This window comes from Scleropages formosus, chromosome 17 (assembly GCF_900964775.1).
Source record: "Scleropages formosus chromosome 17, fSclFor1.1, whole genome shotgun sequence".
NCBI classification, from domain to species: domain Eukaryota; kingdom Metazoa; phylum Chordata; class Actinopteri; order Osteoglossiformes; family Osteoglossidae; genus Scleropages; species Scleropages formosus.
The window spans coordinates 3,678,756-3,702,844 of record NC_041822.1 but is presented as its reverse complement, the minus strand read 5'-3'; the positions used below and the strand labels follow the sequence as shown (position 1 = coordinate 3,702,844).

At 40.5% G+C, this 24,089-nt stretch overlaps 1 protein-coding gene across 1 annotated transcript in view; it reads left to right on the top strand.

Annotated features, from left to right (window-relative positions):
- The first annotated feature begins 644 nt into the window (after window positions 1-644).
- LOC108938954 (protein unc-13 homolog B-like) overlaps window positions 645-24,089 on the top strand; it is a 105,679-nt gene continuing 82,234 nt past the window's right edge. Inside the window, exons 1-7 of the mRNA XM_029259705.1 lie at window positions 645-663; window positions 1,989-2,088; window positions 12,093-12,210; window positions 13,296-13,419; window positions 14,588-14,661; window positions 15,628-15,682; window positions 22,203-22,440. Of these exons, the coding sequence (XP_029115538.1) occupies window positions 645-663; window positions 1,989-2,088; window positions 12,093-12,210; window positions 13,296-13,419; window positions 14,588-14,661; window positions 15,628-15,682; window positions 22,203-22,440 (728 nt within the window). The remainder of the gene's footprint in view (window positions 664-1,988; window positions 2,089-12,092; window positions 12,211-13,295; window positions 13,420-14,587; window positions 14,662-15,627; window positions 15,683-22,202; window positions 22,441-24,089) is intronic.

Genomic DNA, 24,089 nt, shown 5'->3' with positions numbered 1-24,089 from the left:
CAAAACTGCTATTGATGGTGTAATCTGTGAAGAATAATTTCTTGGTACACATCAGGACCATTAGTACCAGCTGAGCATTATCTGAAAGTACCTAAACATTGTTACTGACCAGGTGCATCCCTTCATCCCTTCAGTTTACCCTGTTTCAAATGCTTTGAGAAGAATACTATGCCTTATCACAAAGCACGTGTCACCTTTGGATGGTTCGTTGAACATGACAGTGATTTTACAGTTCTCCAGTGATGCGTGAAGCCCATAAATCTCAATCCAGTAGACTGCATGAGATGGAAATGGGAGGAATGTTCCATCAAAAAACCTACTACAACTGTTGATGAAGAATGGGCCAAGAACATCTGGAAAACTTAGACCACCTCGTTGAATCCATACCTGAAGGAATTAAGTTTATCGGCATGGGTGTCTTCTTCGGAATAAAAGCTAATTGTATCTAACAAAGTGGCTGGTATCTTAATATATTGCCATATTTTTGCTTGTTAAGCATATTAAATCACAACTAATGTAAGCCAGGATTTCTTTCTCTGTCTTATGTGTTTATGTCGTGGTTATAATACTTCCGTAGTGAGTAATCTGTTGCTCTATTCCTTCATTATCAGTAACTGCTTGTCTTGATGCAGGATCATGGTGATATGAACCCTATCTTAGAAGGTAGGGCACAAGGAAGGGTACACCCTTCATAGGCCCCAGGCCACCACAGGGCAATTGCACCCATTCTTTCACATGTATACACAGCAAACAACTTAGTTACCAGATTCACATCTTTGGACATTGGGAAGAAACTCATGCAAATACAAGGAGAACAAGCAAACTCTGCACAGACAGCAGAGGCCTTGCACCTGTCCCCAGTCACACAGTCCAGGTACTGTCAGGTACTAGCATTACCTGCTGCACCACCCCTTCTGACTCATAGAGCTCATTTATGCAGAGTTGAAAAATTAAGCTTATTCTATCATTTTAGTGCACTGAAAGGGTTTTTTTTTGGAATTTATGTTTAGGGAAAAAAACCATATGACAACTGTTCTGGTTTGCTTGGACAAGGGAATGTGAACACAAGGCTTTACATTCAACTGTAATTTTATTTAGACTGGGCAAGACATTTATTCATTTAAGTTAATGCTTTGTTCCCAAACCAACTTACAATTGTTGTTTTACCTACAGTTATTTACCCATTTATGTAGCTAGGTAACTTTACTGGAGCAATTTTAGAGTTGGTACCTTGCTCAAGGGTGCTATAGCCAGAGAGAGGGATCAAACCTGTCACCTTTGAATCCAAGAGCAGCAGCTATAACCACTACACTACCAACTGTCTCCCATCAGAAAAGGGGTTTCTTCTTATCTCCAGGAGTAGTATCTAAAGGATTTCTCTCGGTTTGGGCAGAAGGTGCTTAAATAGGGGAGTCATGGTAACATACTGTTAAACAATTATAATCAGTGGTGGTCAGGCATCTCAGTGTTATTTGGTAGTTGTCAGCAGTAACTATGACAGGTTTCCAGGTGTGAGTGGTGTCTGAGGGGCAGCAAGTAGAACAGGGGTTGGAGTGGCTTTAGTTGGAGGGTCTGGTGCAGTTTCCTTTGGATCCAAAGGTCACAGGTTTAAATCCCCCTGCAAATGTAGTACTCTTAAGTAAGGTACTTACCCTGAATTGCTCCAGTAAAATTGCCTAGCTGTAGAAACAGGTAAATAATTGTTAGTCACTTTGGCGGAAAGTGTCCGATGAATGTGGCTGTCTGATGCAAAATAATTATTTCTTGGTTATTGGTTCAGAAGCACATAGACTTGGTTAAATGTTTAAAAGGATAAAATATATCATGCACATTTATATGCGTATATTTATGTACGCATCTTCAGACATTTAATTGTGGAATATACTCGTTGTATTCACTGCTGGAAATAAATGATCAAGTGACGCATGATGAATACTTGACACTTGAAAGTGCGCAAGAATCTAATTTATTTCAATTTTGTTTGACAGATAAGTTCAACACCTATGTGACGCTGAAAGTGCAGAACGTCAAAAGCACAACAGTCACCGTCCGTGGAGATCAACCATGCTGGGAGCAGGACTTCATGTTGTAAGTTCTGTACCTTTCACTGGACTGTTGTGTAGCTTTGTATTATGGCTGCCAGATATGTGGAGGAGAATTAAATCATTCATGCTCTGCAAGTGTCAGTTGTTTTTCAAATATGGAGTGCTGACTGTGAGTTGCAGCAGCTTTAATTACAGATCTGTACAATTTAATTTCATAAAGCAGTTTTCTGTGAATGGTTTAGAGTCAAGGTCATACCTAGCCGTGCTGCTTGAATTCTGGTCAAGGCAGTGTCCTGTGTAGGCAATATAAGTTGGCCAGAGGCAGAACTATGGAACAAGGTAGAGCTGCACTTGGTCAGATGCAGATGGTCAGCTGCCCATTTCCTGCCCTGTGCCAACTTTCAGATAACGGGCACTAGTTGCCTATAATTGGACAAATAGGATCATTATATGGAGCACAAAGTTAGACACTATGGAAGAAGGACAATACAGGTATCCCCCGCTTTTCGAAGTTCGCTTTATGTCACTTCACTCTTACCAAAGACCTACATTAGTACCTGTGTTCTCTCACCGAAAAAAATTTGAAGAGGATTTTCGCTTTTACGAAAAAAGGCGAAAAACGAAAACAGCGTTTAGCGTTTGTTTTGCAGTGAGATCTAGAGGCAGCGCTCACCCCGGGCAGCCACAGTAGCGCCGCCAGGCTCCTTCTCCAGGACCTACGCTCATCATCTCAGCGTCAAGCCACCATAGCTTTGAATTGTGTCTGTGAGCACCTGTGCTTTATCTCGATTTATTTTGTGCATCCATTAGCAAGATGTGTCCTAAGGTATCAGAAAAGCCCAAGAGAGCTCGTAAGGGTATTACGCTTAGCGTAAAACTGGACGTATTTAAGCGTTTAGATCGTAGCGAACGAAAGAAAGACGTTGTGCGTGTGTAGAACTTGCTTGCTTCCACCAGTCCTACTAATAGGTTTTCTGTGTTATTTGGTATGATTTAGTGGGTTATTTTTTTGTTTCTAGGAACGCTCAAAATTTTTCCTATAAAAATTAATGGTAATTGCTTTTTCGCTTTATGCCATTTCATCTTACGAAAGGTTTCATAGGAACGCTCTACTTTCTGATAGTGGGGGAAACCTGCAACAGCTTCACAAAGACTTCAGCCTGGCTGTGATTCTTTAATGGTTGTTCTGACAACGAAAATCATTTCTTTTCTCTTACCTTTTTCATGACCTTAAAGAGCTTTATTCTCATTTCTATGTGTCTCACTCGGTGATAATTTTTTTGTCATTTCTCGCTGTACTCTTAGCCACAGTTTATCTTTGTAATAGTTTGATTTTGTTACATTGATGCTGACCGCTGTGTCTTGTCCTGTGTTGATCCTGTGTCAGTTCATCTGAGAACTCCATTCTATGATTGTACCCTGTGACTTTGTACTCACTTATATTTTATACAAACTGTACTTTTGTAGTTTATTGCTGCAGGATCCAGAGGAGGTACCAACTGGCCAGCTGATCATTTTAAAACTTGATCAAACATTGCAACATGATATTCAGCAGGGCAAAAACTAGCCGAGACACCGTGGAAGAAATGTGTATAAATGTGGATCCTGATATGTACTGTTCTAGTACTCTCACTCATTGAATACTATTGTTTCTTTTGACTTTCTTGTTTTTATGAAGTCACCTCTGTTCTCCCATGTTTTTATTGTGATATATTTAATTAAGATAATCTTTTGATTTTAATGAACTATGTAAATACTTATATAGTAATTAAAACATAGGGTGTGAAACAAGGTACACCGTGGATCAGATTAAATCCATTAGACCGCAATCACACACAGACTCAATGACTCACACATGGCACATTTGAGTAAAGAGCTTGCCCAGAACACGTTGTAGACTGGGGGAGGAAACAAGAGCACCCAGAGGAAACCCACATGAGAGAATGTTCAAACTCCATGCAGACAGAGCCAGACTGAAACTCACATCCAAACCCACTGAGCCGCTGTGCCACTCCCATTATCATCTGCTGTGACAAATGTTACTGTATAAGACGAATTTGAAGCTGCCAGGAACGTTTATGTTTGCAGTAAATTACTGCACAGTGTGGTTCCCCTTTGCAGTGGGACAATGACAGTCATCCGTAGTTGGCAGTGACTAACAACATATGTTACTGCTGAGCATTTAGCACTGGGGAGAGTTACGTTTGCGCTTGTGAGATGGCATCTTTTCATGTGTTGAGCCAGGGTTTGAGGTTGAGAAGGAGACCCTGGTCAGCAGGATTAAAGGCTTGCTGGCCTGTGTACTGATCGGGGTAAACCTCAGCACTGATGGGGATTAGGGCCAGCCTTAATCTCACTCTAGTCAACAGTGTGGTCCAGAGAGCACAGACAAGTGGCCAACCACACTTTTTCTGTGAAAAAGAAATACACAGTCATCCCCCTACATTTAAAGCACCCACCGTGTGCAGTATCACATTGTTTATTCTCTCAGCATGTAACATTCTACTAACTTAGTGATTATAATCACATAAACATGGCATCTGAACTAAACCTTTTAAGCACAAGTAAACTTTAAATCTAATGACAGCGGTCAGTAGATCCATCCATTTGTCTTCTTGACACTGCATTTTAGTACCATTGCATGCGATTACTAGTAGATGCTGATTTTTATTTGGATGGCTGGATGTAGTGTTGTCCTGTCTGCCTCTGTTTGCTCCTTCTTGGATTACTGTGTTCCAGAACACCACTGTCAGTACATTGGCAAAGATTAATCACGTTACGGCAGATAAAATTGAACCATCCTGGAAGTATGACATTTTCTCTTTCCCCTTTTTTGCCTGGGTAGCCATCACATTTGTGTCACTGCACTCAGATAATATGATTATATCTACTTATCCATTGATTGTATGTTTTATCTATTGTTTTTATACATATTGTTTTATGTACAGGGGGCACAGTGGTGCAGTGGGTTTGGCCTGTGCCTGTTCTCTGTTGGGTTTGGGGTTCGAATGCTGCTTGTGGTGCCCTGTGATGGACTGGCATCCCATCCTGGGTGTGTCCCCTCCCACTTCAGCCTTACGGCCTATGTTCCTCCGTTAGGCTCCGGCTTGCCGCAGCCCCATTCGGGACAAGCGGCTTCAGACAGTGTGTGTGTGTTTTATGTACCTATAATATACAGGCAGTCCCCGGATTACGAACGAATTCTGTTCCTAAGTCTGTCTTTAAGTTGAATTCGTACGTAAGCTGGAACAGTTAGGTACATTGTGTATCTAACATCAGTTAGTCAAATGTTTGTCATAGTATATAGTGTACCTTTCTGTGCATAAAAAACATTAAACACTTCCAGATACACTAAACCATATTTAATATAACAATACAGTAATAATAATAATAATAATAATAATAATAATAATAAATGTTACTACAGTATTTATAATCGAGAGTGAGAGAGATTGTGTGAGAAACTTTAATGTTTGCTTTTCCAATGTTCGTTGGCGTTTCACCTTTTTATGATCGCTTTATTATTTCCGTTTTAGTTTCAGTCGTGATTGTTTTCCTGTTTTTTGATGTATCACCATCACTTGCATCACATTTACGCTTTGGTGCCATGGTTACGAGGGTAAAAACAAAACATTTAAATCAAATAAAGTAACACACACGAGTCACTGTTAACAGCAACGTGGTCTGACTGAAAAGAAGGAAGTGTTAATCCTACTTTGGGCTCACGCGCCGACGAACCGCTGTAGACGCACAATGTTTCGATCACCGTTGCAAAGTAACGCCTATTGTATGTAACACCAATTTTTAATATAGTAGACTTTACGGGGGGTGGGTCGTAACTACGGGTTGTATGTAAATTGGATGTTCATAACCCGGGGACTGCCTGTAAATATTTGTATTCCTGTTGTATGTATTTGCAGTAGTTAGAGATTGGCAGATGGTGCTGGTTATGAGAGTATATGAACTCAGCAGTAACAACATTTCCAAGACATGACACCTGCAGCACAGACGCTCGGGTTCCACAGATGGTTGAGCAATTTTAATTGAAATCGTAAAATAAGCAGCACATTGCTTTTCCCATGCTTATGTGGGAAGGGAAAACAGCTGACTGGAGTAGCGCTGTACAGGATAATAAGTGATGAGCTGGTCCTGATCCCCTTCCAGGGAGCTGTCTCTTGTTGTATGTGCTAAGTGGTTGCCTGAGGTAACCCCAAGCGTACAATATGGCTGAGATTCCTTCACAGTCAGGTCCAGCCATGCCAGAGTCAGGAGATGCTTTACATCTACAATCAGTGCCGAGTATGAACAGTGGTGGCTGCACCACAACATTGCATGTGCTGAGGACAGTGTCAGATCAGTCGTTTCTTTCAGTTGCTGCGGTAAAAATGTAATTCGATATGTGAATGACAGTCCATTGGGCGTGTTGAAGCGATCTGAACAGCTCGGCCTACTTCCGGTGAAGCAAATAATCACAGGTGACTGAAAAGAAGGCAGCCAACATGCGAAATTTACATGTATTCATTTAACAGATGCTTTTCTCCAAAGCAACATACATCACATAGAAAGTACAATGTGTTCATTACATTAGCAGGAAGAGACACTTAGATTTTTTCGTGATTTTTAAGTGCAGCTACTTCGTTACTTTCCACCATATGAGCCAATGTTCATCACACAAGTAGCTGCATAAAACTTTATCCAAATATCCATGATTCCTGATCATCTTCCTAGTACTTTTTTTTGAGATGCATATAAACATTTACGTTACGTTACAGGAGAAGCTGTGTAAAGGTTTATCCGGGCATGATCTTAAAGTTATAGTGCATGAGCTTTTACACCTTACATGAACTTAAGAGGTCATGGGCAAAGTGAGTCTGGAAGAGGTGAGTTTTTTGACCCTTTTTAAAAGTGGACAGAGATTCAGCAGTTCTGAGTGAAAGGGGGAGGTTGTTCCACCACAACAGAGCTAGAACCGAGAACCTTCACACAACATTAGCTGACATGCTGGGGACATGTTCCTTGGCATGCGACGCTGGTCTCTGCAATAGATATTATTCAGCCCTCAGCATTAAATGCTACTCTTGGTGTTATGCACCTAGATTCTACTTACAGGTTTTTTTTTTAAATTTATACCTAACCTTTAATTATTACCTACTTTTAATTATTTAGTGGAACTCAAGTTGTCATGGTTTTTTTTGTCGGGATTCAACGTTCTGTTTTCCCGCAGCACAACGAAGCAGTCAGAATGGTTTACTGACAGTACATATTTTTCTCCATCCCCAACTAGCTTCAAGACAGGTGCATCCCTCTCCATCTTGGGGGAGGGTGGTAGGGGAATGAGAGTTTATGCAGAAGGGGGTGGCAGATGTCCAACTCCCAAACGGAACGAAGCGGAACCAAAATGTTTCATGAGACAGAGGTTTCTACTTGCTGTGTGCCAAGGAATGCCAAGAGGGAAAGCTGGAATGAAAGAGCATGAAAGGAGGAGGAGATGAAAGAGGAGAGGAGGACGAGAGGATTTTGGGGTTCGCGTCCTGCCATCTGTCACACAAGACCATTTTATGGACTGCACATCTCTGATATGGAATCTCCACTAATCTGCTCCATAGTGGGACAGCTGCTAGTGTAGTGGTTAGCCTTGTTGCTTTCGGACCCCAAGGTCACAGGTTTGATTCCTGCCTAATTCCTAGCTGTAGTACCCCTGAGCAAGGTACTAACCCTAAATAGCACCAGTAGAATTACCTAGTTGTTTAAATGGGTACATAACTCTAAGTACCCTACTCTTCTCAGTTGCTTTGGAGAGAAGCATCAGCTAAGTGAGTAAATATTGCATAAGTCCAATTGTTGTAGTGCAGTAAAAACAGGACTTGCAGCTATGCTTTAGTGCTGGCATTCCTGAAATGATTTTAATGAATGTTTGTCAACATTTTGCAGTTAGTTTCCAATTACTTGGTGCCCTGTTGAACAATTAAACATTTAAAAAGCATTAAATGCTGAATCAGCTATGGACAGTGAACACTGTGTAAAATATATATGTTCTTGTTTAAACATATGAAATATGTCAACGACTAAACTGTAAGAAAAGTGTATTACATAAAGTACTCTGCAATATATGAATTGGACAGCTTGAATCTTCCTCTGTGGAAGTGCTTGTCACTGCTGTTGATCTCCTGTCCATTCTAATTGGTAACATCATCCTTTGAAGCTCAAGTCTTCCACAGGTCTGGTTGGATACAGCTGTGCAATAATTTCATTTCTCAGTCATTTATCTCAGTTAGAAAGGCACACATTTTTCTTTCAGCCTGTTAAAGGATGTGGACAAACGTCCTATGTCTCCAGGTTTGTGAGTTCAAAGAGGGAAAACTCTTCATTAATAATTCCTGGTTTTATTTATAGAACATGCAGGACCATACAGTGCACCGGTTGAGGTAAACAGAGCTTATTAACGTCAGTCTGAAGCAGAGCCGTGCCAGAGTTAGTGGTACATGCTGCTCAGTGAGCAGGTGAGCCACAAGTTGAAGAGGATCTTTAGGAGAAGCACAGTGCAGGGATGGTGATGCACTCTCCATCTGGGCCACGTGATGCAGGGTATGCTTCCAGAAGTGTTTCCTGCTCAACGTACATGTCATTCCACATTTAAAAAGGGTCTTGAAGCTCCCTGTTTCAAGACTCATCTGAACACTTGACTCACTTCACCCATGATCCCTTAAGTTTATGTAAGGTGTAAATGTTCATGAACTGACTTTAAGATCATGCCCTGATAAACCTTTACGCAGCTGCTCCTGCAATGTAATGTAAATGTTTATATATCGCAAAAAACATTACCAAGAAGGTGATCAGGAATCGTGGATATTCTGATAAAGTTTTATGCAGCTACTCGTGTGATGAACATTGGTTCGTATGGTGGAAAGAAACAAACTAACTGTACTTAAGAATTACACGTCTGCATCTAAGTGTCTCTCTTAATGTAATGAACACGTATTTTCTACGAGATGTACGTTGCTTTGGAGAAAAGCGTCTGCTAAATGAATACATGTAAATTTATACACATTTTGTCTTTCCACTGGCTTTATGAAATAATCAATATTAAACGTTTGAGAAACATGTACATTGCACGTCACTGTGTGCAAAGCTGGAAAACACTTGCATTGAAGCATCTGTCCTATATAAACCCACTTCCAGGCACAACTCCACTTTTCTCATTTCTTGTTGAAATCGATTCTGTCGAGTGCTACAGTTTAAGAGGTAGTTATCTCCCTTAGGGGACATACCACCAAACTGTATCTTTATGTAACTGTCATTATATTACCTTTGCACAAATGACTCATTGCTTCAGTTCTGGAAATAACAACGGTGACTATGGTGTGATTGTTAAACCCTCAGCACCATAAGCAACTTAACCCTCTCTGCTTTGTTTCCTGCAAGAAAGGTATTGAACCTGGAGCTAAATCAGACTGAATGATAGCCAAGGCTGCGTTATTGTTCTTTGTGGGAACTAGAAAATTGTTCTGCACTAAAAAAAAATTCCTGTTTTCGTTGTATTCTCAGAGGACCCTTTTTGTGATTGCCTAATGCAGCAGTCTAATATGATGTTGTCTGCTATTTTTATTAATTTATTCATTTTATTTGTGACACCACTTTTTGGAATATGTGGGAACTAGAGAGGAGTGCACTAGAAGCGCCGTAGTTAATTACAGGATACCATAAAAACCTTAAAAAAAGACTCAGGCACAGTTTTTTTCCTTCATTATTCATTCCCAAATATCGATCGAATTGCTGATGAAACTAAAGTATGAATATGCAAGTGAGACATTAGTCTCTTTTAGATTACTAATGTATGTTTGAGAATGTGTTATTCCTGTCTACCTTTTGATGCGTCTAATTTTATTATTAGGAGTAAATGCATTACTGTGTGCATTACCACTGCTGGAAGGCTTGACATGACAAAGAGGGCTGTTTTGTCATAGTTCTTTCAGTGTCTGCATATATAATTCATTAGAGTGTCTTTTAGCTTTTCCACGTGTGTATACCTTACTGAACATTATGGTCTGGCAGAGCTTCTGAACCTGGGATCTGTTGAGCCATAATGGACCCATGAAATCTCATAAGGGGAAATAAGACGTACACTCACTCTACCTACAGCTGGCCTGATTTGTTCCTGAAAAACAACCAAATACCGAAAAACTCGAAAAGCCACATCCCATTATTTTCATGGGAAAAATGTCCAATTCATTCCAACTCCCATCCCACCCAAAATCAAACTTTTGTAGTTTGCTCCTGGAAAATAATAGCAAGGATGAGCCTTATTGTAAAAAGCTTCCTCACCAGTCTGGCAGAGATTTTTTAAGGCCTACTTTTGGAATAGTGGTATGAACTACAAATTTTCTTTTAATTTCATTATATGTTTTGGGGGGTGCGGTGGCGCGGTGGGTTGGACCACAGTCCTCCTCTCCGGTGGATCTGGGGTTCGAGTCCCGCTTGGGGTGCCTTGCGACGGACTGGCGTCCTGTCCTGGGTGTGTCCCCTCCCCCTCCAGCCTTACGCCCTGAGTTGCCGGGTTAGGCTCCGGTTCCCCGTGACCCCGTATGGGACAAGCGGTTCTGAAAATGTATATATGTATGTACATGTTTTGTTAAACAAAGGGGGGTGCGGTGACGCAGTGGGTTGAACAGAGTCCTGCTCTGCAGTGGGTCTGGGGTTTGAGTCCCGCTTGGGGTGCCTTGCGACGGACTGGCGTCCCGTCCTGGGTGTGTCCCCTCCCCCTCCGGCCTTACGCCCTGTGTTGCCGGGTAGGCTCCGGTTCCCCGCGACCCCATATGGGACAAGTGGGTTCAGAAAATGTGTGTGTGTGTGTGTGTGTGTGTGTGTGTGTGTGTGTGTTTTGTTAAACTTTTTTTTTTCTAAATTAATACAGAAATTAGTTAAAAATGGACTATTTGATATTTTTCTTCTTGGCCCCTCACTTCTGATGGCATCAAGGGCACTTATGGATGGCTGTACCACCAAGTCAACACCAACTCATAGCCATTTACAAAAATTTCAAGGTGTGGGAGGCATAGAAGTGGTTTACTAGTGTATTTTCTTGCATGCCCACTTAGAGGGTACAAATACAGGGAAAAAACATGCAACCTCCACACACCTTGGAGTCAAACCCCAAACATACCAAGCAGCTCAGGCAGAGAGACACCAGCTTTAGCCACTGTACCACCATGTCCCTTCAGGAGTGCTTATAGGAACACACATTCTGTGTCTACGGAAACAATAAGCTATTTGTGGAAGTTTAATTCGTGAAAGGGGCAATGTATGTGATGTATTTTATAAATATATAAATAAGGATTTCATAATGTTAACGTACTGTGACCATATGTGGACTGGCTTGAGAAAGACAAAGGGTATATGACACACTTACATAGATAAATTATACAATTAAAGTACAGTGCCTCACACAGCTGCTTTGCACTATTTTCAAACATGGTCTCAGTTTATCATGCCAGACCAGATGCTGCATACCGCATCAATGACAGTCGAGGCTGATTAGTGATAAGTGGCATTAATAATCTCGGAAGGGATACAGAAAAAAACTGATTTTGGGAGACCAGATAATGGGTGATAAGTGTATACATTACCAGGGTAAAAGCCAACTAGTTTTATTTTTATTAAGGCTTTTGATTAACAGGTTTCAGGGGAAAATCAGCTTCCATGTCCATGGAGCTCTGCAGGCTCCTAGGGATCCAGGACACTTGCGTGTTGCTTTACTTTCACTCATCTGGTCAGTTTGTCCCATGCAAGTATTGCCCATGCTGCCTAGATGTACTCAGATTTTTGATAGACGTGTATTTCACTTCTCAACTGTACGAAACCAGGGAAGATATGAGATTTAACTAGTGATCAAGGTTTCAGAGCATGTGTAAAGCACACCCAATAAGTAGACTGGTCAAGAATGGTTCTGAGATACAGCTGTTAAGGTACACAAGGGTATATGAAGGGAACAAGGCAATGGTGGTTTATATGCTAGTAGTAATAGCTGTGCTTCTTTATTCTGTGTTGCAGCGAGATCAACCGCTTGGATCTGGGCCTTGTCGTGGAGATGTGGAACAAAGGTTTGATCTGGGACACCATGGTGGGCACGGCCTGGATTCCTCTCAACACCATCCGTCAGTCAGACGAGGTGAGAGAGAGGAGCACACACAAAAGCACTCGCACAGACCTTCCATGTGAGGGCCTGACATCTAGCTGTTAAATGTCTGCCTAGTATCTGAGTGATCATCTACAGTTTCACTGTGAATGACAATGAGTCCTCTCAAGTAAGGTTAGGAGAGGAATGCAGAAACTGTCTGTATGACTGCTGGACTGGACAGACTGAAAGTGCATGTATGAACAGAAGGTAATCACACGTTTCAGAACCGCTTGTCCCATACGGGGTCACGGGGCAGAAGGTAATCAACAGCTAGTAAAAGTGCCAAATAAAATGGGGTGCTACTTTTATTTTAACTTTTGATTTTTAACATGGTGAAAGCCAAGATTTCTCTTACATTTACATTTACATTTATTCATGTAGCAGATTATTTTTTTCCAAAGCGACGTACATCTCAGCGAAAATACAATTTGTGCATTACATTAAGAGAGACATAGCTGCAGATGAGAACTGATCTCTTGTTTCTGGTATGTGTAATATACATATATACATATATACATACATGGGAAAGGTCTAGCTGTGGTGGCATCATGGTTGGAGCAGCTGCCTTTGGCTCCAGAGGTTGCTGGTTCAATAGCTGCTTCTAGCTGTAGTGCTCTAGAGCAAAATGCTTGCCCTGTAATTGCTCCAGTACCTTTGCCCATGTGTGTGACTAGGTAGGGAGTTGTGGCCCTGTGATGAGCTAGTGTCCCATCCAGGGTGTGCCCACCCTGTCAGCCTTTTGCCCTATGTCTCTGGGATAGGCTCTGGCTTGCCGCGACCGTGCTTGGGACAAGCTGTTATTGAAGTTGGCTAGGTTCAGCTATCAGTAGTAATACAAACCTCCTTGTAACAGTTATTCCTCCACATGATAATGGCATGTCAGGCAGTAAACGTGTTGGGCCTTGAAAAACATGCTCTATGTGCTGCACTATGCAGACAGGCAGCACAAACTTCCAAACAAGATATTTTATCGTTTTATAATGGATCAGCAGTCATTTGAAACGTACAAAACAGTTCTCCTTCTGTACCACTTGCTATGTAACCCTCTTTGTATTTCTATATGTCTATTTCTACAGGAGGGTCCGGGCGAGTGGATACCCCTGGACTCGGAGGTACTGATGAAGGCAGATGAGATCTATGGGACGAAAAGCCCAACACCCCACCAGGTGCTGCTGGACACGCGGTTTGAGCTTCCTTTCGGTACGTGCGATGCATCACCACTATCACGGTGCAAAGCTTTAGCATGGAGTGCCAGTGCAGGTCGGAATTGTGCTGACTCAGCTCACAAGATCAGCAGACTGGTGAACAGTTTGTCTGAAGACCATTGGTAATGGAAAAATTCCTGTGCTGCTGAGCAAAGGGTTTAACAGAGTCATTTCCATCATCAGAGAGTATTTTCTATTGTCTTCATTATGATAGCTTTTGAACACAGTTAAAGGCTTTATAAAGTATAGGCTCCTCTTGAGTGAATATTCCCTTGAGTCATAGTGAAGAATCTCCCATATGGTCTAGCAGTCAAGATTTCTGGTTTTCACCCCAGCAGCCTGGGTTCAATTGTTGGTATAGGAAGGTGTGATGTCCCAACGCTGAGCTTTTTGGGACAGGTGGTAGTCTAGTGGCTAGAGCTGCTGCCTTTGGACCCCCAAGATCACAGGTTCAACTTTCACTTCTAACTGTTATATCCTTCAGCAAGGTACTAACCCTAAGGTGCTTCAGTAAGATTATCCAGCTGTGTAAATGGGTGAATAATTGTAAGTCACTTCAGAGAAAAGCATCAGTTAGAAGTAAATATAGTAGTATATTGTCCTGATGCAATGTCATTTACTGTGTCCTATAGAGGCCAGCAAGGCTCTTGAAACAGTTGTCAGTCTGTGTGCTATCCATGGATATGGTGCCCTTATAAAAATGTGACCCCTTTTTTTTAAAACAGTGTTCTAAAAAGCTTAACGTAAAATGGCCTAATTTGCTACAGCTTGTTCTGTCAGTATGAAGTGACTGTGCCATTAGAAGTTATAACAACAGTATTAACTTTCCATAGATACTTAGGAGAAATGATTTTCCATATATCATCTCAGTATTTTACATCATAGGCTTGGAAATAAATTACTTCTCTGTCCTTACTGTTCATTTCCAGAAGGTTTTCAAAATCTGTATTTTTTCATTTTATTTTTCTTCTAAATATTACACCAAGCAGTGGAAAGAGCAACCTGCCAGAGTGCACAGGGATGGGACTGAACTATTTTTACTCTCCTGCAGGAATCATAAGTGGTTCATGCCATATTGAACACCATAAATGTATAATGTGGTATATGTTTGGGATGGAGGCGTTTTGGAAGTGATGTAGTTGCTAAATGTTGTTCTCTACTAGACATCCCTGAAGACGAGGCCAGGTACTGGACCAGCAAGCTGGAGCGCATAAATGCCATGAGAATTCATGACGAGGTAAAGCTTGCAGTCATTTACCAGGGTGTTATTACGTATGTCGACGTCTCACTCAGTGCGAAGAAATCTCACTTACTGGTTCAACACTGGCTTCTACATTTCAGGGCTTAGTCTTGAGGGTAATGTTGTCAGTGGAAATAAAATGAAAAGTCATCTGAAAATTCAGACATGTAATTCTGTCTAAAATTCAGTTAAATTCTGGTAATACAGCCATCTTTTTTGAGAACCGAGAAGTTTGATGCTTATTAATGTTTCTTCCTATGGTTTGTGAGGAAAAGGAAAGGTAGTAAACAGCCCAATCTCACCATCTGGGGGATTACTTGGTTACTACAACAACCAAGTAAGAATATGATGCTTTGGTGCTCCATTGTTGATGCTAAATATGTACAAAACATCTTTCAGTGACATGTGCAAAAAGCACTATGGCAGCATGGTAAGATTGTATTCCGTGTGTACCAGTTATTTACAATTTGTTCTGGATTCTAGCCCTCCAGAAATATCTTTCAGATAATCTTCTTGACTGGGATTATGTATTATTTGGTAAATCAGTGTCCCGTTCGTTTATATTAATGTTATGTGCCTTAATGGGAATATGCACTTTTCTTTTTCGTTTTTGATCAGTCATATGTGGCTAATCACACTAATTACATTACTGAACATTTGTGAGTTTTCAAAGATATTATAATGTAGTGCAAGCATATTCTGTTATACAGATAGCTGTTACATATTGTCAGTTTAAGTTTATATACGAAAAGGTAATCTCAAAATCTCCTAAAATGAAAAAATCTTGCCTGTAATTTCAGGTTTACAGTTAAGCAAATTCACATCAAAAGTTTTTAATAGGTGATTATAATGGGATTTTTCTATTTCAGACTTCCAAATAATCTTGTCTTTAATCACACTCACATCCCATTTTCTCCTCCCTTTAATGTCACTCTTTCTTCCTTTCTCTCTTTTTTTGTTCAGTACCCGTTTCGAGATGGTCCAAGGCGCACACTGCCCTCTATTCCTTCCCAGTGTTGTAAGTGTGAATTTCCATTTCTGTCTCTCACTGTATTAACAGGAGGTAAACTACATTGGTCCCATCAAGGATCCTTGACTTCCTAACCCTTTCGGGTCAGCTTAGTGTAACAGCTGAAAGTCTGTAGAACTGGAAGAGCCGACACTGAAATTAATAGGTCTTGTCTTTCTTTGGGACTGAGGATTGCTGTCTCTCTGGTTCTTTTCAGTTATTAGTGTCATAATTATATATTATTGGGTCATCTCATAAATAATGGATTGCGTTTATATCAAGCTGTGGCTATAGTCATATGCATTTTATAGATGCAGTGTTACTGCTTTTATTTATTTGCTTTTTAATATGTAACGTCTCATTTTTATTCCTGTCTTCATTTTGATGTCATAGTTTGTTCCGAACAAATTTTTGACGCTCTTAATGTATTTGGAAAAGAAAGACAACCCTTTGATTGGGAGTACATCAATAATACATCAATTATTCACTCAATCAATCAAAGGTTTATTTATCAAAAGCACAACAATATAGTGTACAGCAGTGGTTGCTGGCAATGAACTGTCTTTTTCTACAAGCTCCTGGGGGTGGGATAAAAAAGTAACAACATACATTAAGATTTCAAATAAGTTAAAAACATTTGCTAAACACAACACACAATAGGAATTGAGTAAAACTAGTAGCTATTAATTAAAACTATTTAAGAAAAACCAGATGTGTTGTACATGTAACAAGTATCAGAATGTAGATTTTGCAATTAATTTGAATTAATTATAATGTTTTAAATTTGTGCTGGCAACCACAGTTTGATTTGTTTGAGTTGCTTGTCGCTGTGTATGTTTTTCAGTTGATAATCTATGGAACATGAAATTAGAGCCTTTTCTTCTGAGACAGGAAATTCTGCATCATGTCACTAGATGGAGATATTAAATCATTTCAACTGATTTGTGATACTTGCTCAAATGGAGGAGCTCGTTCATAGGGAAGGGCTAACTGCACATATTTTTGTGTAGTCTTGTGTACTCAACAACCCACATATTTTGTATTACATTAAAGCAATGATCATTATAGGAGCTGTTCTGAGCAATTTGTATTCATCTGTCATTTTATGACATTGCTGAACAACATTATACGCTCGTTTTTGAACATGGTGGATAGTAGAACTGCATTTCCGGGAGAAAACTGCACTTTGTGCTTCATATTTATATTTTATTCATTTAGTTCACAGTGCATGATGAATTGTTCTGGTTCTCAGTTCAATTGATGCATGTAGTTAGTTTTTACAGCTCATAAAATATACAAATCATCAAACTCAGGATTTTTTTTTTCTGTGTAACAATGCCATATCTATGCTAATTCAAGACAACTTTTAACTTATGTCACAAAGGCACTTGTCCATATTTGTTGTGTAGGGTATACCTTTGAAACACGAACACTGCAACAGTATGAGCGTTGAAATATTATTTTAAGTTTACAATGAGACCAGCCGATCTCATGAATAAGACAGAACTTTTGTTGCTGTTGTTACTAAATGAAGTTTTCAGCAATCCTAAAACAGTCATATCTTCTTGCAATATATTTAGTAATGATATCATTACTTTTAACCCTACATCTTTTGGCCGTTTTTGCCGACTAATACATTTAAGGCTATGTTTTTGTCCTTCCACTCTTTTTCTCTGCAAACATTTGCTTCCACACCAGGCAACTGGAGTTATTTTGGATGGGGTGATCAGCAGAGTATGTACTGGAGATGTTTTTTTTAAATTGTGTTTTATTAGTTTTCATGTGGCTGTTATTTTTCTTTTGAAGCCCTCAACCCACTCCACTGCAAGTCTGTGACCAGTGCATGTTACAGTGAAAACCAGTGAGGCTGTTTGTGTTCTCAGTCTCCTTCATGTCCTCTCGCTCATCCTTCCTGATACAAATGCTGTCATCTGCCATTTATTCATTAAGAAAATGCTTTTTCCCCCCAAAGTAACTTCTCTTGAACTCCATGTAGTGTTACCAGCCCAAACACCTTATTCATCATGGTGACTTACACTGCTAGATACACTAACACTGGGTCACTCATCTATACATCAGTGGAACACACTCTCTGTCACTCACATACTATGGGTGAACCTGAACAGCATGTCTTTGGACTGTGAGATGAAACTTGAGCACCCATGCAGACACAAGGATAACATGCAAACTCCACACAGACTGAGCAGGAATCAAATTCACATCCTCTCGCAACACCCAGGTGAGACAGCGGTGCTACTGACTGTGCCACCATGCTGCCTGTGGCTCTTTTTGCCCTCATTCAAAAGGAGGGTGCTGAGTCGCAGGTTTGAGTGTGGAGTTAAGACCAAGATGTTCCAGTAATGAGAGCTCAAACTTTTCCATTTTGAAAATTAGTTTTTCTTTTCTTTTTTTTTTTCCAAATGACATTATATTTATAATGTTCCACATTTTGGCTGTCTTTGCATGGGTCAGAAAGGTTTTATTTATAATTTACATCAAGATTCCTAACAAGTCTTTCTTCTAGAAATATTTCTAATGTGTGCACATTGTTACAGAAGTGGTAAAATCTGTGAGGTTGTTGTAGTAGCAGCAACATTATTCCACTACTGAGTACTGAATATTAAGAGGATATCCAATCTCTGAAAATCGTATGTCTTTTCAGGAAGTGCTACATTCTATGATGGATTAGCAATTACTTGTTCTTTGAAAGGTTACATTCACATTTACATTTATATTTATTCATTTAGCAGACACTTTTCTCCAAAGCGACGTACATCTCAGAGAAAATACAATTTGTGCTTCACATTAGGAGAACAAAAGACATAGTTGCAGACATGTGATTCTTAAGTAATCTGGTTTGTTTCTTTCCACTTTATGCACTGATGTTCATCGCATGAGTAGATGGATAAAACTCAGGATAGACAAATCCTGATCACTTTCCTACAAGTTTTTTTTTAAAAAAAGGTAAAAAAAAAAACATGTACATACAATGCAGGAGTAGCGGCTGTGTACAGGCTTATCTGGGGATGATCATAAAGTTACGGTGCATGAACATTTACACCATACACGAGCTTGAGAGATCATGGGGGAAGTGAGTCCGGAAAAGGTGAGTTATCAGACTGTTCTTGAATGTAGACAGAGTTTCAGCGGTTCTGAGTGAGAGGTCATTCCACCACAATGGAGCCAGAGCTGAGAACCTCCGCGCTTTACCTTTCGTGCATGGGACCACCAAGCGAGCGGAAGTAGACGAGCGAAGCAATCTGGTTGGGGTGTAGCAGTTGATCTAGTCTTGTAAATAGCTGTGAGCGGTTCTGTTTATGCATTTGTAGACAATAACAAGGGTCTTAAATTTGATCCGGGCAGCTATAGAAAGCCAGTGCAGAGAAACGAGTAGAGGAGATACATGGGAACACCTTGGCAAGTCAAACACAACTCGTACAGCAGCATTCTGTATAAGCTGCATAGGTTTGATGGCAGTAGCGGGAAGGCCACACAAAAGATAGTTGCAGTAGTCCAGATGGGATGTCACCATGGCCTGGACAAGTAGTTGGGCAGAGTCAGTTGTGAGGTAAGGATGGATTCTTGCAGATATTATGCAGGATGTATCTGCAGGTCCGGGTTGTGGCTTCGATGTGCTCAGAGAAAGATAGACTTAAGTCAGTCATCACTCCCAGACTCTTAGATGAGGAGGTAGGCGAAATGAGTGAGCTGTCCAGTTTGATCGATAGATTGTGACAGGAGGACAGGCCAGCTGGGAGGTGAAGAATATCTGTTTTAGAGAGGTTGCGTTGGAGATGGTGATCAGACATCCATGCAGAGATGTGTGACAGGCAAGCAGCAATGCGTGCAGAAATGTCTGATGTTCCAGGTGGAAAGGAGAGGAAGAGCTGGGTACCATCAGCATAGCAGTGGTATTTGAATCCATGGTAGGCTATGACCAGGCCGAGGGAGGAGGTGTAGATCGAGAAGAGCAGAGGACCCAGTACCGAGCCCTGCAGGACACCGGTTGAGAGAGGCAAAGGAGAAGAACAGGAGCTCCACCAGACCACTTGATAGGATCTGTCAGATAGGTATGACTCAAACCGTCTTAGTGCCGCTCCTTTGATCACAAGCTAAGAGAGGAGAGTAGAATCTGGTGGTTGACAGTGTCGAATGCTGCAGAGAGATCGAGCAGGACGAGGACCGAGGAGAGGGAGGTGGCTCTAGCTGATTGGAGAACATCAGACACTGCCAGAAGCGCCATCTCTGTGGACTGACCAACTTTGAAACCAGACTGATATCCATCGAAGACATGGTTCCGGATGAGGAATTCAAATAGTTGATCACAGGCTCTAGAGTTTTAGACAGGAAGGAGAGGAGGGAGACTGGTCTGTACTTTTGGACTGAGTTGGGATCCATGGAGGGGTTCTTTAACAGAGGTAAAATGGGAGCCGGTTTGAAGGCAGCTGGGAAACAGCCAGAGGAGAGGGAGAAGCTGATGATCTTAGAGATGAAGGTGAAGGGTTGCGGAGAGATGTTCTGTAGCAGTGACGATGGGCTCGGATCAAGCGAGCAGGTGGTGGCTCTGTGTGATATCAGGAGGTCGGAGCTTTCAGATTCAGAGAGAGACTTGAATTTGGAGAGCATGACTTTGCAGGAAGTCCAGTGTGAACTGGGTAGGGTTATGCTGACAACTTAACTGAGGTTAAACTTCATAAGCTATGTCTGCAAATCACAGTTGTCTTCATGACTTTATTTGAACAGTCATGTATTCGCCATAGCTGGCTGATCTAGGAATTTATTTTTGAGCAGGGTATTAGCAAAACATCATTGTTCATCCCTGTGCATCATATTGCCATTCTCTTGTGTAAATACACCAGCTCTAACACTCATCCTTTCCCCCAAGACTCGAGTGTTGAATATTTCAACTATTTATCAAGGTGAGAATTTTTTACATTTACATGTACATGTATTTATTTAGCAGACGCTTTTCTCCAAAGCGACATACAACTCATAGAAAATGAAATGTGTTCATTACATTAGCAGAAAGAGACACTTCATTACATTAGCAGAAAGAGACACTTAGATGCAAATGAGTAATTCTTAAGTACAGTTAGTTTGTTTCTTTCCACCATATGAACCAATGTTCATCACACAAGTAGCTGCATAAAACTTTATCAGAATTTATATGATTCCAAATCACGTTCCTAGCCAGTATTTTTTTTTTTTTTTTGAGATGAGTGTCCTCACCTAGGTGGGAGGACAGAGGAAAGGAGCTGCTGAAAGAGCAGACATTTGGAATATTTGTACATTTAGTCACTCTGTGAAAATCCTACTTACTGTGTAATGTAATTACTTGAAGTTAGCCTCAGAGACTTCCAAGTCTAATAATTAAACCACTGGCTAAGCAGGGCATAATATAGTTCACTTATACTGTAGCTGTAGTTCCTCATGTTTTCAGGATACAGCCTAGATGGGCACCAATTTTTATATGCAAACATAAATATTAGACAGGTAGTGTAGTAGTTTTGGTGGCTGTCTTGCAGTGTGAAGGGTTCAGGTTTGAATCCCCCCTGGAGTTGTACCATTGCTCAAGATACACATCCTTCAATGTTAAGGATGTATAAATGGGTAATAACTGTATGTTGCTTAGTGTACAAGACTAATGATGTGAATTGCCTCTTGTACAGTAAAGATATCTATTCAATAGCAAAGAATAAAGTTAAAATTCTAGCTTTAACTTGTCAGTATGAAATTTGAATCCAGTCATCTATAAAGTGTTTTTTTATTAATAATCAGTAAACCAAATAGGCTTTAATTAGTGAAGATATTGCAGAAACTGCTTGAGCCTTGTATTTGGACACTCAGCTACCAACCACTTATTATGTTGTCTTTATTGTGGTAAATACCTAAATTGCAGAGCCTTACATTCAGAAAAGAATGTTCTTGCCTTCTTGTCATTTCAGCCTTGATTTACTGTGGTACTTTTGTGACAGGGTTTAATTGCATTGTCAGAAACACTTATTTCATCAGATCCCCAGAAAATCTTCCATTGTTTCCTGATTTCCTTTGAAATTGCTATTTCAAAACAGTAGCATTATGTCACATATGCTTAAGTTGTAGTAAAGGCAAATAGATCTTGACCAATTTAAGGCTGATTCTTTAAACTTAACTGATATACTGGGGTGCAGACACATTCATGCTTCATGTCCTTCATTTGCTTTCCATTGCTTTATGTTAATGTTGGAATATATGGAAATTACACATAACAAAAATAAATACATTAATACAGGATTTTTTTGTATGTGGGCTAGTGTCTTCGATACACTATTTTTACTTGATTTACATGTCTTATTCACTTTCACAGTCTACAAAAATAAGTACATTTTGTTAGTTCATTCCTATGTTTCATACTGTGATCTGTGGTTATGTGTTTTACAGTCGATATTGTTCACCTTCTTATTGTCTCAGAGGATTAACCTTCAAGACAAAACCCCACAATGCCGAAACAGAATTCTGTTTTCTGGAGCCCATGCTTTCCTTTTTGCAGCACTGGAAGATCATGACAGTGCAGTGGATGACCGAGACAGTGACTACCGCAGTGAAACCAGCAGCCTGCCCCCCAGGTACCACACCACGGCCCAGTCTAACTCCTCGCTGCATCAGTATCCCATTGGGCACAGGTTGCCACAACAGCCCCTCTCCAGGGAGTCCAGCACCCAGGAGAATTATGGCACCGACTCAATGCAGAGTTACGACTTTGACTACCAAGAACCCAGGGGGACCAGGTATGCAGAGGCACACATGCACGCTGCTCGGTTTCAAACAGCAGAAAAACTGGTAACATTTACTCTGATTCTTGTTTGAAGATTAATGGTCTCTTAACCTGTTCATTTTTCTGGTTTTATATTTTTCATTTTCTTTTCTCAGATGTGATATTTTGTTGATGTTCAGTTTGCATTACATACAGAACAGTTAATGGAAGATCCCTAAGAATGGCTCCAGTTAATATCCAAGTTGGAAGTTGATTTTGATGTTTAATCTGCACAATGATTTTTGTGGGAGGTCATTCAGTTTACTGGTAAAACATCTTGGTGATTTACCTGAAAACACAATGTATTCTTGTTAGCAAATTAAAATAGTGTTTCATCAATAAACTTTAAAATAATTTATCTTTGGGAAAAGTCTTCTTAAATCACAGCCAGTATGGGTTAATTCATATTCATTTTACCACTTTATGCTAATATTCCGTAAGACAGCCATCTCAGATGCAATTGGAATTTAATTATATGGAGTCATATGTCTATGTATTTAAGTGTCAAATTTTGTTCTTTTTGTCAGTGGTATTGTTTTTTTTTTATTTTGCTTGTTCTCACCTTACTGCCATTCTTTGTCTCTTTCTTTTCCTTTTCATTTTTTTCAATTCTCTGTCACTGATATTGTTTCCATGTATACAAGAACACCACGAGGTAGAGGAAGGGTGAGAATTATTCCTGTAGATTCAGGTATGGGTATTGAAGACTGGGAGAGCAAGTACAAGGTATCTAACATGAATGTGCTGGATGATTACTTGGACAAAGAGGAGGAGCAATGGGATGAGGATGATAAGAACATTATTTATCGCATGACCAGTGGCTCCAGTGAGCCCAAAAGCAGTCGTTTCTATCAGACAGTGGAGTGTGACACTGAGGAGAACTATGATGCTTTGGACAAGCGACGGAAAAAGAAAAAACATGGTATAGGAAGCAGAGAAGTGAGGCTTGTCTATAAAGAGGCAGGCAGTTTTGAAGATGAAACTTCCCCTCCTGAAATCTCCATCATACCCACCATCCAGCACTGCCAACAGCAGCAGGCAGAACAGGTGTTTTGGCAAGAGGCAAAAATGGAGAAACATGATTTGAAGGATGAACTGCTTTTTAAAACCAGAATGTGGGCAAAAAACAATCTAGAGGACACACTGGAAAACTATGCAGCATATCAAGAGGGGGAATTGGCTCGGCAAAATGTCAGAATTGAGTGTGACTCTGAGGGTTCAGAGGAGCTGCTATACTCTATAGGCTCTGAGGAGGAATGGGAGGAGGTGGATCCAGTTTTCATTCCAGATTCCACTGACTCCAGAAATGAGAATTATTACAGACAAGGAAGTTATCTTTTTCCGTTCAGTGGCTATAGTGATAAGCTTCAAGGCTACCGGGATAAAAAGAATGGAAAAGGGAAAGGTGGAAGCTGGGTTTCAGAAGCTGTGCTGTCTCCAGTGGAGGAACCAAGTGATGAATATGTAGATGCAATGGATGAACTACAGAGCCTAGTTGAAACTGTGTCAGAGTACCTTGCTGAAAAGGAAGAAGAAATCAACAAATATGAGTCCCTGCCTAAAACTGGGAAATCTAAGATATCTCAGGACAGCACAAAAAAAGAGTCTGTTGGGGAGGATCAC